At 36.2% G+C, this 14,057-nt stretch overlaps 1 protein-coding gene across 1 annotated transcript in view; it reads right to left on the reverse strand.

Moving 5' to 3' along the window:
- Positions 1-14,057, reverse strand: part of MYCBP2 (MYC binding protein 2, E3 ubiquitin protein ligase) — a 195,132-nt gene that overhangs the window by 166,568 nt on the left and 14,507 nt on the right. The window contains 5 exon segments of the mRNA XM_009332100.1: positions 4,928-5,024; positions 7,982-8,053; positions 8,328-8,570; positions 8,792-8,988; positions 10,388-10,541. Of these exon segments, the coding sequence (XP_009330375.1) occupies positions 4,928-5,024; positions 7,982-8,053; positions 8,328-8,570; positions 8,792-8,988; positions 10,388-10,541 (763 nt within the window).

Consider the following 14,057-nt stretch of genomic DNA (forward strand, 5'->3'; position numbering starts at 1 on the left):
ATTGGAACAGGCTGCCCAGGGAAGCAGTTGAGTCACCATCCCTGGAGGTATTTAAAAGACGTGTAGATGAGGCGCTTAGGGACATGGTTTAGTGGGCACGATGGTGTTGGATTGACAGTTGGACTCAATGATCTTAGAGGTCTTTTCCAACCTTAATGATCCTATGATTCTGTGTCCTTGCCCATGGCAGGGGTTTGGACTAGATGACCTTTAGAGGTTCCTTCCAACCCAAACTATTCTATGATTGTATGAAATGTAAGGGGTTACCCCAATATTTAACTGCAAAAACATTTAGTATTCACCTGTGAGGGGTATTCTAAACTATTATAACACCACTAAATTCTAATTTTCTGGGAGTGTTAGTCTTTCTCCTTCCCCAAAGACAATTTTTTTTTTTTTTTTTTTTTGTAAGATAAGGGCCGTTATCTTTAAAGAAATATTTCCTCAGTCCAGCATATAAAATCTACAGAAATAAATGAAACAGAATCAAACTTTTCATTATTCATCTCATTTTCCCATTGTTTATAAACTTCGCTGAACTATTAACTAGGTTTTTTTGAGAACTATAAAGCATTTACTTGAATGCATCACACATTTATTGAAAACAGGCCAGCTGTTTCCAAGAAAATAAGGTAGTGAACCATATTAGGGGAAAAAAGAAAAAGACCACTTTCTCTGCAAGTTTAAAAGTATGTCCCTACACCTTCTGTTCTTCCCTTCCTGCTCTGCTGATGGAGCTACTAACAAAGAGATAGATATTATGTGGCTTGTAAGGTGCTTGTTTCATTGATTACACACAGGAAAGAGACCTCTTCCAAAAATACTGAAGGACAGCTACTTTACACTCTAAATGTTTGCTTCATAACCTGAACAAAGATCCAGTATCAGTCATTTTATCTAACAAATTTAATGCTAAATGAAGCACACATAATATCCTTCCAGCATAACCAGCAAGTTTGCTATTTTTTGCTAGCTACCTAGAGTGTTCTATTAAAAATACTACAGCTGAAAAAAAACCACAGTATTCACAAACCCATAAAACTTGTTTACTTTTTCCTGCTATACTGCCCAGTCCAAAACAGTATCTTACCAGGAACAGAATATGCATTAGGTGGCCTTCTCTAATTCTCACATCTTGAAGTAACAGACCTAAAGTAGACAACCCGCCCCTTAGAGCACACACAGATATGAATCACAAAGAGGGTAAGCAGCAAGCAGGATGGAGAATGGCAGATACACTGAAGTTTGAAATACTGCTCTCTCAAAAATATTCCTAGATTTAATGTCCAAAGTCAGATCACGTTACTAATTGTCTGTGCTGCAAAGTGATATTAGTGATAAAACAAAAGAGTTGTCAATAATTTGAAGAGAAGTTCCAAAAATAATCTAAATGACATTTCTGAAAGGTTATAGGAAGTTGGTAAGTATTAAGATCCCTTGAATGGCTGAAAATTACATGCTCACATAAGCATAACAGTCAAGGAAACAGGATATTCTGGCCATGAGTGGGTCCATATTACACAGTTTGGCCTATTTCTCGAGTCATTTCAAGAAGAGGCGAGCCTCCCAGTAAACATTTTTGGGGGTTGTTTATATGTTTGGTAGGTGTGTTCATAGAGGAAATCTGAAACAGGGCTGCTGCTTTTTTTTTTTTTTAAAATATATGTTCTTCAGAAGACTTCCTAAAAATTAGCACTTGATTAGATAACATCCAGGCCCAGCATTAAATATCAAATTGATAGGGAGAGTAGAAAATGGAAGGCAAATGGAATATCTGCAAGAAGTAGGATAGTATGGCGTCTCAGCTAGCAAGGAGCTCTTATGATCAACTGTAGTCTTATTCAATCTGACTCTGGAAATTACTCTGGGGACAACAATATCCAAGGTTTTTGTCTGGAGATTACTATAACAGAAAGGGCTTATGTTTTAGTTAAAGGACATAACTACAGACATCTGTTAATCACAGCTTCCTTAGAGGCTTCAAGAGAATATAACAGTCAAGCATCACCTTCCATATTTATATAGTGCATCCTGTGCCTGCAAATAAGTACTCTTGAGCTCATCTAGGCTGCCCTCAGTTAGCAGTACTTTTCAAACTAAGTGAATAGTCCTGAGTGCCAAGATATTAACGTGTAATTTCAAAGAACAATGAAACCATATACCATGTAACTTCAACTTCTTCAGCTGAACACAGCAACCTTTCTCTGAGGTATGCAGTAAACATTACTGTTAAAGAAATGGTCAAGATAAAAACCTTCTCTGTAAATTCAGGTCCAATCACATAGAAAATCTCATAGAATTCAGGGATTCTTTTAAGATATTTGGACTGGGAAAACAGATCCACAGCTCAAGGACTGTGTATGAAGCTTGGCAAAGGCGTTAGATACAATAATGTTGACACACAGTCTGGTAGTTCCAGATACATTGTCAGATTTGCTAGATCATCTATCAGAGTGGAAAGACTGCCCTTTGAAATAGAAGTTTATGGTTTCAAGAAGCTGGTGGATCCTACTGTCTGAGAAAGGAGAAAATAATGTTCCATAGCTCACTGAGTTTTCTAAGGTCACATGACTCCTAGCTAGGATCAACTCCTAATCACATCTCCTGATGAACTCCTAATCTCCTACGCATCCCTGTATGAATACCTTATTTAAATGCATTATCACCAACCCAGGCATTTGAAAGAGATTAATTCCAGATAGAGCCATGTCTGAATACCATACCAACTAGGAAGAAATAGGTGGAGTCACATCAGTGTTCAACTGTTAGCAAGGTTACTGCCCTCTAGTTCTCTCCAGTGTGTTTTTTCAGAACTACAACATGCTGCAAGTCATTATTAAGATTACAGTGGGGCAGCCACTACTATTTAGAGTTATGTATCTACTCAGGTTTCCTCAGGATAGGTCACATACCCTCCCCCCCACCTTCATTTCTTTCCTTCTAATGGGAAACGGAAATAATCAGAAGTGGACCCCTTTGAATTTGTCCTAGCCAAAAGAACAAGGCCATATAGGAGGGTTTGAACAGAAAATGAGTAGGCGAGAAGCTAGTCTTATTTTAGGTGTAGGTCCATCTGCTGGCAAGGCCAAAATCAGAACAGCCCACAGAACAATCATGATTTCGAATCATCCTGATAAAGGTGGATCACCTTACTTAGCAACAAAAATAAATGAAGCAAAAGACTTGTTGGAATCCACTGCCGAAAACCAAAATCCGAAGCCTTGGGTCATAAGAGATTCAGCAGACAACATTGTACAACAGCTTTCATAGCTACTTGCTCTGCACAGTTTCTTAACACCGCATTGATTGTTCCTATTTATTGTCATAATTAAATGTTTAAGATTATTTAAAAGCAAACTGAAATCTTCTACAGTTATGTAAAGTTATGTAGAGTTACGCTCCTGTGAGGAGCAGGGAGTTGGACTCCATGATCCTTATGGGTCCCTTCCAACTCGAGATATTCTATTATTCTATATCTGCTCACAATATAACACTAAGATAAATGCGTAGAAGTGCAGAAAGTGAAACAGCAAAGTTCAAGGGCTCAAATACAAAGGATAGTCGTTATGAAGAACATCTAGCATCCACTTTGGCACCATCACAAACCGTATGAAATGCAACTGTGTGAAACAGTTTGAGGGATTTCTGAATGGGTATTCCCACAGTTATAAGATTTTCTTTTGCACTGAAAGATTAATACATTTTTGTTTAGAAGGCATACTCTCATTTAATTTGTGCCTTTTATAGTATAAACACAAGGCTGTCTTGCAGAATGACATTTGTCACTGAGATTTGCAAAAGAATGCTAACAGCTCAGAGGTGTAGACTTTAAATGTGTTCCAGTGTCTCTCAAGACTTGCATGAAAAGCACTGATTTCTTTACCAATGGTGACGTAATTAAGGACCTCAAAGGACCCTACCAGTTGAAGAAGCTGCCTCAAGTGAAGAAAGGGGAAAAACAATCCTACAAGGCAATTTGTCAGGTCCTTGAACGTGCTCTCACTCAAATTTCTCATACAGCCCCACAAAGACCAAGCAGCTTGAAGACATCCACATTTTAAGGACTTGCAGAAAGTTGCATAGAGTAGATTCTACATTCATCGTTTGTTTCAAAAAATTACTGTTTGTGTTTGAAATACAAAAAGCCCAGAGAATTTTTCTGAGGTTTCATTCAGTGCTTTCTTATTTACGTCAGGACACAACACAAGATCTTTCTTCTGATCTTTAGAACAAGCCTGTCGTTGTTCAGTCAAAAGATATTCTTGTGTCCTCTACTGTTTACGTGAGTGGCTAAGAACAGATGTGTTTCACCAGGAGGCCATTAAATCATGTTCCAGGAACATCCTCATTTTCTAAACAGAGACCCAAGTTATGAGGCTCCCCTGCAAAAAACAAACGATAAACCCAAACAAAAACAAAACTACAAAAAAAAAATCCCAAAACAAATTAAAAAAAAAAATCCCACCACCAATTTAAACATCAGAAGCATGGTCCATCAGTGTTCATTAGCCTCCTTTCTTTTTTGGATACATTTCTACCTCTATTAAAAAACAAATGGTTTTGGGTCATAGTTTGTAACTACCTACATGTAAGAGATACTAGAAACAAAGTCAGATCCGAGCCAAATGCTCAGAGTTCAAATGAGGAAGAAATAAAAACTGTTTAAGAAGGAAGTTAAGCTCTTGGAGTCTTTAAATTAAGATGACCATGCATTCTAAAATGTTGCAGTATTATTCCCGTAACTGGAGTAAGATGCAAGACCTCTGAATGAAATACTGCAGCTGGTGTAATGCAGCAAACCAAAGTCATAAAAAGGCAGTCTCTTTGTGATCTCAAAGCCTATCTCAATTTATCTTCTGCCTACCTGAAAATACATAGCATGTAAACAGTAAATTATAACCATCTTCTCATATGTGGAGGTTCATACCTGGCAAAGCAACTGTACCGTCTTGTTCCAAAGTTTCAGGGTTTATTCTTACGGCTGTCATACTGTGATTATTCGCATCTCTATATAATAAATAACCCTGGTAAGAGTAAGAATATATATATTGGTATGAAAATATTCTTAAATACATCAAAGGTTATTGTCAAAAGTGGAAAAAAATGCAATCATTATTTTAAGTACTGTTTAAAAATTCTGGAAACCTTTTACTTTTACATCAAATTTGCTTCATTTTGCTAATCAACTTTTTTTACACTAATCAAATTCTGCAATAAAAAAAAAAAGGAAATTTGACCCCCTTCCTCCACGCTTTCTACATGCTGTAGATCAGCATGCTGAAGCTCATAGACAACTTTTGAAGCCACACATAGTAATTCTGTCCTTCATATGTGTATACGATTACAGTTAAAAGCCACAGCCACAGTAAAAACCAACGTTCCTGTCCCCACTTTCCAAATCAACAAAAGATTCACAGGAATTCCAGGAAGGAGATACATATATTGCCCTACATAGAAGAGTGATCATTAATGAATATTAGTATGTGCATTAAAGACTAGAGAATTTTTAAAAAATGTTAACTACCTTGACTCCCACACTAACGAGATTCCATGTATTTATTCTTTCTGAGCTCTTCATCAAAGAAATTCCCGCTAAGTATATGGAGATTTTGGTGACAGCAGCCATGATACAAGGTTACATACAATGAGTTCTTATACTGCTCACCTCCCAATTCCTAACCAGACCTAGGGGAAGGGAGATATTCAAGACTAATGATTTCCTCTTTTTGTTTCTCCACGTGCAAAATACCTTCATATCCCCAATATTACCTATTCTGGTCAGCAGCCCACATCAAGAAGTCTCCTTTGGTATACCAGAATAGTATCTTCTCTCTGTTCATATGTATCTATTTTTTCAAGGTTTGATTCAGTCACCAGTTTAGAAGGTTTCTCAGTAAAAAGATTTGCCTACCTGAAACTCACATTTGAGGTTTATTGTTTATACCTGTAACTTCAAGTGCACTTTTAAACAAACACAGTCAAATAACTTTTGCTTTAGCTTAAACTAGATAGGTTGCATAAGCCTCCACGTTTGCATAATGTGCACAGATCCATAAGAGAGCCAATATGGCAACTTTGATCTCGTATCTTTTTCGATCCTACAATGCCTGTGAACCCTTCAAAGGTTTTGAGGGAGCAGGGTAGAAACACAGTTGGGGAATTTACACTTAGAAAGCACTTCTACTATAAAAACAGCTACAGGAAAGGAAACAGATTACTTAAGGGCACTTATGAACATATTCATTCAAGGTGACTGAAGCCAAGCAAAGTAGTATTCACCTACAGCAGACTTGCAGAGGCCGATATGAATAATGACTAAGTAATGATTCAGACAACAGCAGTGTCATAGCAGGAGATATGACAACAGCTTGCACTTGCTTGAAGCATGACTGGCCTCAGGTGGGGATTCTACACATCGAAGAATGAATGCATTTCACAGGGAGGTCACTAAGGCTTAACCTCAGAATACCTTCATTTGTCAGAGTCAGAGACCCTAATTACAATCATCTAACGGCAACAGAAAAATCCAACCAACTCTTTTTCTTCCATCTAAAGTACTTGAATTTGCCTGGATAAATCAATCTCTGTGAAATGAGGAAAAACAAACCCACACAAACTAGGAAAAATAAGTAAAGAGCATTAAAGTAGATGAGAAAAGTTTCAGTCTGAAATAACTTATATGATGAAGTAAGAAAAAACACCTGAATTTGAGAGCTGACTTAACCAAGCACCTGAAGAGAAATGAGACTGAGAGCACGTTACCTCTTTTACGAACACATACTTAGCAATAAGTGCAACTTACATATCTTCCTATAAATATAGCCCCAGAGTGACATTTTTCCAACTAGCAGTGCCTTTGGGTACAGTCACTGTGCAAGTGCATACACCTGTACAAGCACTCGAAGAATATCAAATATATTTCTAGCTATGTACAGCATGTCCAAATGCTGTTTCACTCTATGTAGTGAAACTGTATGGATCCTATTCCTTTCCAAACTGATAAAACAGGCTCCTGAATGAATGTATCTGCACACGTTTCTTTGCGCCAGTATACCTTTTGGTGATCTATCTGTTTTAATACTAAACAAAAACCAGATTTCACATATATATACACTAAAAAAAACCCTGTAATAATAGAATATATATTTGTAATAAACAATTTCACTTCAAAAGCATGGCAAGGACTACACTTAATTTCACACTGGGACAATGAGATCACTCAGTTATAGTAAATATACAATAAAAACTGCTCAGTAGTTAAAAAATGAAGCAAATCCATCGTTATCTGAAATTTAATTTTTTGGAGTTTTTTTTTGGTTTGGGGATTTTTTGTTGGAGTTTTTTTGAGAGACAGTGCACTCAGTGGTAATAACAGGATTCTAAAAAAATCCACTGTTTTTATAATAAATGGCAAAGGTATAAGAAAAAGTGGCTGATATTCCAGAAACTGACTAACTCTAAAAAATCAAAACATCCAAATACAGTTAACTTTACAGTGGTAACATCAACAATTATCTCTACTTATGGTTTACACACCCTCAATCTTCCCCCAACCGAACCAGCACTTCCTTATTTTACTGCAAATGTTTTAAAATCAATTTATTTTCATAAACAGATATTTCAAGTATTTTTTTACACTATTTTGTTGCAACAGCACATTTTTACATCCACTGACTTCATTAAGAAGCGCACATCAATTGACTGTACAATTCATAAATTTACATGTTAAACCATCATATTTTCAGAAAGTCTTTACAGTGACAATACAAATCAATGACACTTTTCATTACCCCTTTCTATATGCCAGTACCATCAGATGTCCATCATCATCTACAATTTAAAAGTCAGTACCAAAAAAATTGACTTTTATAACTAAAGTCAAAGGAACAATACAATATCCATGTAACCTTACTCTAAGCCAAAGTCTACTCATGAGGGATAGGGGGTGGGGCGCATATTTTATGTTTAATTATTCACCTACCTGAGCATAGCCTAACCAAGCCTTTTTTTCCTTTCTGCTTTTGATGCGGGATGTAGAATTGTATATATGGCCCTGAAAAGCAAAAAACTCCAATCTTTTAACAAATATCAGAGTGACAATTTTACACATAATCATTTACCACCTAAATAACAATGTCTTCAACCATATTGAGAAGTGAAAATTGTAAGAAAATACTGCAAAATTCTCATAGAAATCATCAGAAAAGTTTAGACAAACTGTAAAAGAACTGATCATTAGTAAGCTACAAAAGATTCTCAACGGAAACAGGACATCATAAAAGTTAAAGGATTAACTATCTTCATCAGACAAGAAGAAATCACATTACCCTCACTGTCCCGCTATATCCAGAGCCAATTTTGTAAAGTCCATCTTTACATAAGAGATAGAGGAAAAAACCATCACTCTGAAGTAGGCACTGGTCATCTTCATCTACAGATATTTCTTTCAATGGCCATTTGTGCATCAAGGCTGCCTTCTTTATCCCATTACTGAACCAGTCCTGGATTTGGATTTTGCCCACCAGAACTGCCTGTACACTCCGCTGAAGAGAGTTTAAAATGGTTGGCACCTAAACAGTAAAAGAAATAGTGAGTGAAAAATATGACTATTTTTTAAAGTATTGTATTTTCTGTTCTTTCTCCAACTCAGGAGAGACAAAGAAATACCTACTCACAACTCAAAAATAGTGAGGGGAAAAAAGTTAACTGAATTTACACAGTAGATCTTCTCAAGCTCATGTACACATCATTTACATAAATTCCCAGATACAGAGAAGTTTTAGTGCAAGACCTGAATAGTCTGACAAGCATGGCTGCCATTATTGGTGAGGATAGCAGAGATTGCTTGCAACGTTCTTCCCGTCTCTCCCCATGCAGCTACCAAACTGAAGAGGCAAGCGCAGGAAAGTGCTGTCAAGGACTGTCCTGTACTGTCATTCATTCCCGTGCTACGGACAGTTATCTCCAGAAGAAGCTGGAACAGGGATTCTGCAGATAAAACACAGCAATTACATAGACAAGTCACAAAATCATACCAAGCAATTTGCAAGTCAATGGGAAATTACACTTACAAAATACATGATATGTTTCCTCAGCCATTAAGTTTAACCCTACTTCCAGACAGAAAAGAAAGGACCCCACTTAAATAGGCCTACAACATCCTTAACTTTTCATTCTTTTTCAGCCAGAAAACATCGAGTCTTGATAATCACAATGGCCAGAGAACAAAAAAAAACTAAGTCCTTCTGTTACAGTGGAACACATTAATAAGAAATGGGCCAGAAGGAGTTACTTTACCTGCCTATTCAGTCTACCTCATCACTGAGATGATGTGTAGGTCTTGACCAACCTTGTCTAATCTTTATGACCATTACCCATGTTGAAGCACATCCCATTTCTCAGAAATGAGCATTTCAAATCAAAGCTTGAAAATTATTTTGATCATATGCCTCTTTTCAAGCACTGTTTAGCGGCTGAACATCTGTAACAATCCAGGTGTGAACAGAAATCCACCTCAATTTTTTTTGATAGTATATACAAATAATCACTAAGGCAGTATTCAAAACAAAGCCATCTTTGTAGCTTTTTAATACTCTGTGCTTCAATACAAAATAAAAGCTTTCTGTAGCAATTACTATCAACTTTGGAAATAGAATACTGTTGAATCATAACATAGGAAAATATACATAGAAAGTCTTAAGATATATTTTATTTTTTTTATTTTTAAACAACAGATGCTACAGCCTAGCCTTCCTTGCAGTTTTATAAACCAGTAAAAACTATGAATTAACAAAAATAATTGGATTCTAACTTAAAGGACATAATCAATCATACATTCAAAGCCATCAGGACTTCAACTTTTATTTTCAATATCATTAAAAGCAAAATGAGTTTTCAGGGAAACTTTTCGATGGCCAGAGGAAATAAAAGCAAGAATTCTGACACTTCATTTAGCAGCTTTATATAAATTAGAACATTAAATAGCTAAGCTTTAGATTACAACAGCAGATTGCAAGAGAAGTTCACTGTAGAACTATCTTCTTTCCAATAAGGCCAAGTATTTTATAGCTTCAGTAAGACAAATGAATCACAATTTGTAAGGTTTACTATGTTTCAGTGAAATTCTGCTTTACACAGCAACAAAATATGACATATATATACACACACACACCCCCCGTTACATGCCAACATTCCTGTTCTACAAAAGATTAATGCTAAGGAAGTACTGGTTACATACACCATAAGGAGTTTACACTCCAGAATAAAGTCAGTCTGTTGAGAACAAGCATGTAACTATCTCACAAATACTTGCTAGGAACCATTTTCTTCTGTCCAATACAATAACAGATGTATATTAATACAAATACAGTAACAGGTGAGTTATTACCTAGGACTTCAGGAGGCTCTGATTGCAGGCCTTCTGGTTGCTGGCCCTGGAGCACATTAAGTAGGGCTTGTAGGCTCCTGAGACACAAGGATGGATGAGAAAATCTCGTCTCCTTTATCAGTTCAAAGACTTCACATAATCCAACTTCAATGATCTAAAGAAGTACAGATATTTCAGAATATCTGTTAATATAATATTTTTGGGTCTTCATCAGTAAGGGTATATCCCAATATTCACAGAACAAGACAGTTATTTGAATAACAAAAATGTAATACAGAATACAATGGTGATTCAAAAGAGAAGCAAAATCAAGAACCCACCTACACAACTGTACTAGCAAATACTACACAGAAGTAATGTCATTATATGAAAGAGCATATCTAAGCAGAGAAAAAGTTCCCTGAAAAGATAAAGAAACAAAATTTTTTGGACAGTGTAAGACAAACTGTGCCTCTGAGCCCTTCTAATTTCTACTGAGTTCACACTTCATTTGATAGACCTCTTTTTCCTTTTCCTTGTTCGTTAATGGGAACCAGCAAGCTAGAATTGGCTTGCAACCTGACTTCCCAACTTGAGTAAGGATACGCTTGACAGCTGATACTGGCAGCACTAGTACCTTCCCCTCCAAAGCCTCTGAGATTGCTCTTGTGACAATATAAAAAATAAAGGTTAATTACTTGTCACTAAAACTCCATCTGTACTCATCACAGACGTGCATTATGCCAACTAATACAACATCTGTAAGAGCGCTGTTACAGCCACTCCTAACTTTCCTTCTTAGCATTCCTGAATATTCTGAGATTACAATTATGTTCCTCACCACTGACTGTTCCCCATCACTTCCTTCTCAAACTCGGTATGTAATAATGATGAGGGTGAAAGAAAAATGAACTGGGTTAACTCATTACAAATAAGCAACCATATCTTCAAAACGCCAGTATGTGTTTCTGTCAGGAGCAGAGCAAGCCCCAATGTTTAGAGTGTTTAATATAGATTCACCCCTGAGTAAAATCTAAGGAAAAAGACTGAAATGTGAAAATAAAAAAAATTGTTAATGGACTGCCACTCATGCTTAAAACAGATCTATTCTGACAGTCAGCTATAAATTCTACTAGATGCCTTGTAACTGTCTTTGCTGTCATTCAATTTATTTCGATTCCTGTCTTTCAGAAATTATTTTACCACCTGTTTGATTTTTGGAGGAAGAATAGAAACATAATCAAATCAAGTCTTCAAAGTGCAACAGCGATTTTCCTGCAAATTGCACCTTACATTTCATATCTTCAATGGAGTGGGGGAAAACACATGCATGGAAAAAACTGTCAACAAAATAACAGCACAGATGGTTTTTCCAAGATCCAAAACTCAGCATCATCTTGCAGGCTAAAGAATAAAATACACTGTAGTACATTTTTAGAAATACTCTTTCTTTTCAGTAATAGTATCTCTGAGAGAAATCGAGTTGTTTATTCTATTCTTCCCAACCTTCAGACAGGAGACCTCATCTAGCAGCTGACAGAGGCAGCTGGAAAAAGCAGAGAACCTAACACAGTGAAGAAAGTAATTTGTTGAACTTCCACTACAGTAAGAATCAACAGTGGATAGTTCTGCTGGGATTTTGCCTGATCTGCGCAGATTTTAGGTTGGTTTTTTTAGTATCTGAGATCAACAGACTGGGTGGGCTTCTTAAAACAGGTCTCTTCACCTTAATATACATATGTATGTATACATATTATATATACATACATATATATATGTATATATAATGTGGGTATCTCTCTCTCTCTCAATTCCTCCAAACTGTGCACTGAAGGACAGAACAAGCAAACAGTTCTTTTCAAGACATCTTAAGCTTGTTCTCGCTGCTCTCTGAAGGGTCTCTGAGCCAAAACAAGCACTCCTGCAGCCTCAGTCTCTGTGTCACAGCCTGCCAGCTGTAACTAATGCTCTCCACGCAACCATCCTCCCGTTCCCTTTGCAACCTCTTTGAGACTTTGGATCAGAAGCGTAAGCCCACCTTACGAAGGTAACACAAAATTCTAGCCTGGATGCAGACATTATGACCCATAATTAATTCCTCAAAAAAAGCCTATTTCGTAAAATCTTATCTACACTATTGTTTTATTTCCTTTGTCTTCCCTCTCTCATAATTGCCCGATACCCACATTTCTATGTTTATTTAAGAATACATAATACTCTGTATATTTAATTCTCTGCATTAATTTATATGTATATTATATACATACAAAAAATACTTTACACAGGTAACACATCCTCCTAATGAATTTTGAAAGACTTAAAGTCAGTTTCTAAAGAGATTAATTATTTTTATTTTTTCTTACAACTTGAAAAATTTTCATTTTTGCTTAAGCTCATTAGCTAAACAGCAAAATGTATGCCACTGCAGGAACAAAGAATATTTAGTCAGCTAACGCCACCTTAATCCAGCATTTGTTCCTTTTAGCACAGGACTTTTGCAGATCATCCATAACCCAGTGTTAATTTTAATACTGGGGTGGGAGCAACTGCAAATCAAATCAGTAGAACTGAATCTGCCCTATTTCCAGTAGAAAGATTTCCCCATCATTAGTAAAGGTACTAAATAAATAAGTCAGACAAAGGCAAATGTTTCATGTAAATCCAAAAAATTAAAGCTATCAAAGCAAGTTACTAAACTGTCCAAACACAACCAAAACACAAACTTTATTGTGCTAATATCTGAAGACCAGCAAATTGTGTCTCTGTGTCTCTTTTAACATTTGTTAAAAATTGCACAGGACAACTTTTAATTCCAAAATGTATTCTAAATAAAAGCTCTAACAAACATGACTTCTGCAAATTTAAGATTAAAAAAAAAGATACTTCAATAGAACACCTAAGATGCATAAAAAGTAGAATGTTTTCAACTTATTCTCAATTAAATGAAGAATTTTCGCAAACAAGAAAAAAAAAACCCAAACCACACCAAGGACTAACTTCACCAGTTTAACTCTGGAGAATCTGAAGAGCACAAATCCTGCTTACACCTTTTTTTTGAACCTGACTTTCACCTCACTGTCAAACTCAAAAGACATCAGTATTCTTGTTAATAAGCTAACGATTACTTTCAGAAACTGGTCTAGTAAATATTGTAAGCCTTAGAAACTTCAATAACTTTCTTCTTTATATTTAACAAACTAAGCCCAACCCAATATTGTTGATTATACATAAGAACCAGATCATACTATATTCAAAGCATGAGATAGACACCGATATTCAGGATACAACGACATTTACAGAGATAGTCTCTAAAAGTTTTACTACCTGTGAGGCAGCTCCAAGTGGATGCCTTTTCAAATGTATGGATGGCAAGTGAAATTAATAATAAAAAGTGTCCTTAGAGGGGCCTAAACAATCCAATATTAGCTAGATAGTTATTAAAAACACTGAAGTTGTACCAAGCATCTAAGCCATTGTTGAATCAGTAAAAACTCTTGAACTCTCTGATATTTTGTAGGTTCTTTGCTAAAAAGGAGTAGTTTGAAAGCATACTGATTTTCATCGATTTTATATTTGCTGTATTAAATCATAGAATCATTAAGGTTGGAAGAAACCTCTAAGATCATCGAGTCCAACCATCAACCCAACACCCCCATGCCCACTAAACCATGTCCCTAAGCGCCTCATCTAC

Source organism: Pygoscelis adeliae, unplaced genomic scaffold, assembly GCF_000699105.1.
Source record: "Pygoscelis adeliae isolate BGI_AS28 unplaced genomic scaffold, ASM69910v1 Scaffold98, whole genome shotgun sequence".
Taxonomy (NCBI): domain Eukaryota; kingdom Metazoa; phylum Chordata; class Aves; order Sphenisciformes; family Spheniscidae; genus Pygoscelis; species Pygoscelis adeliae.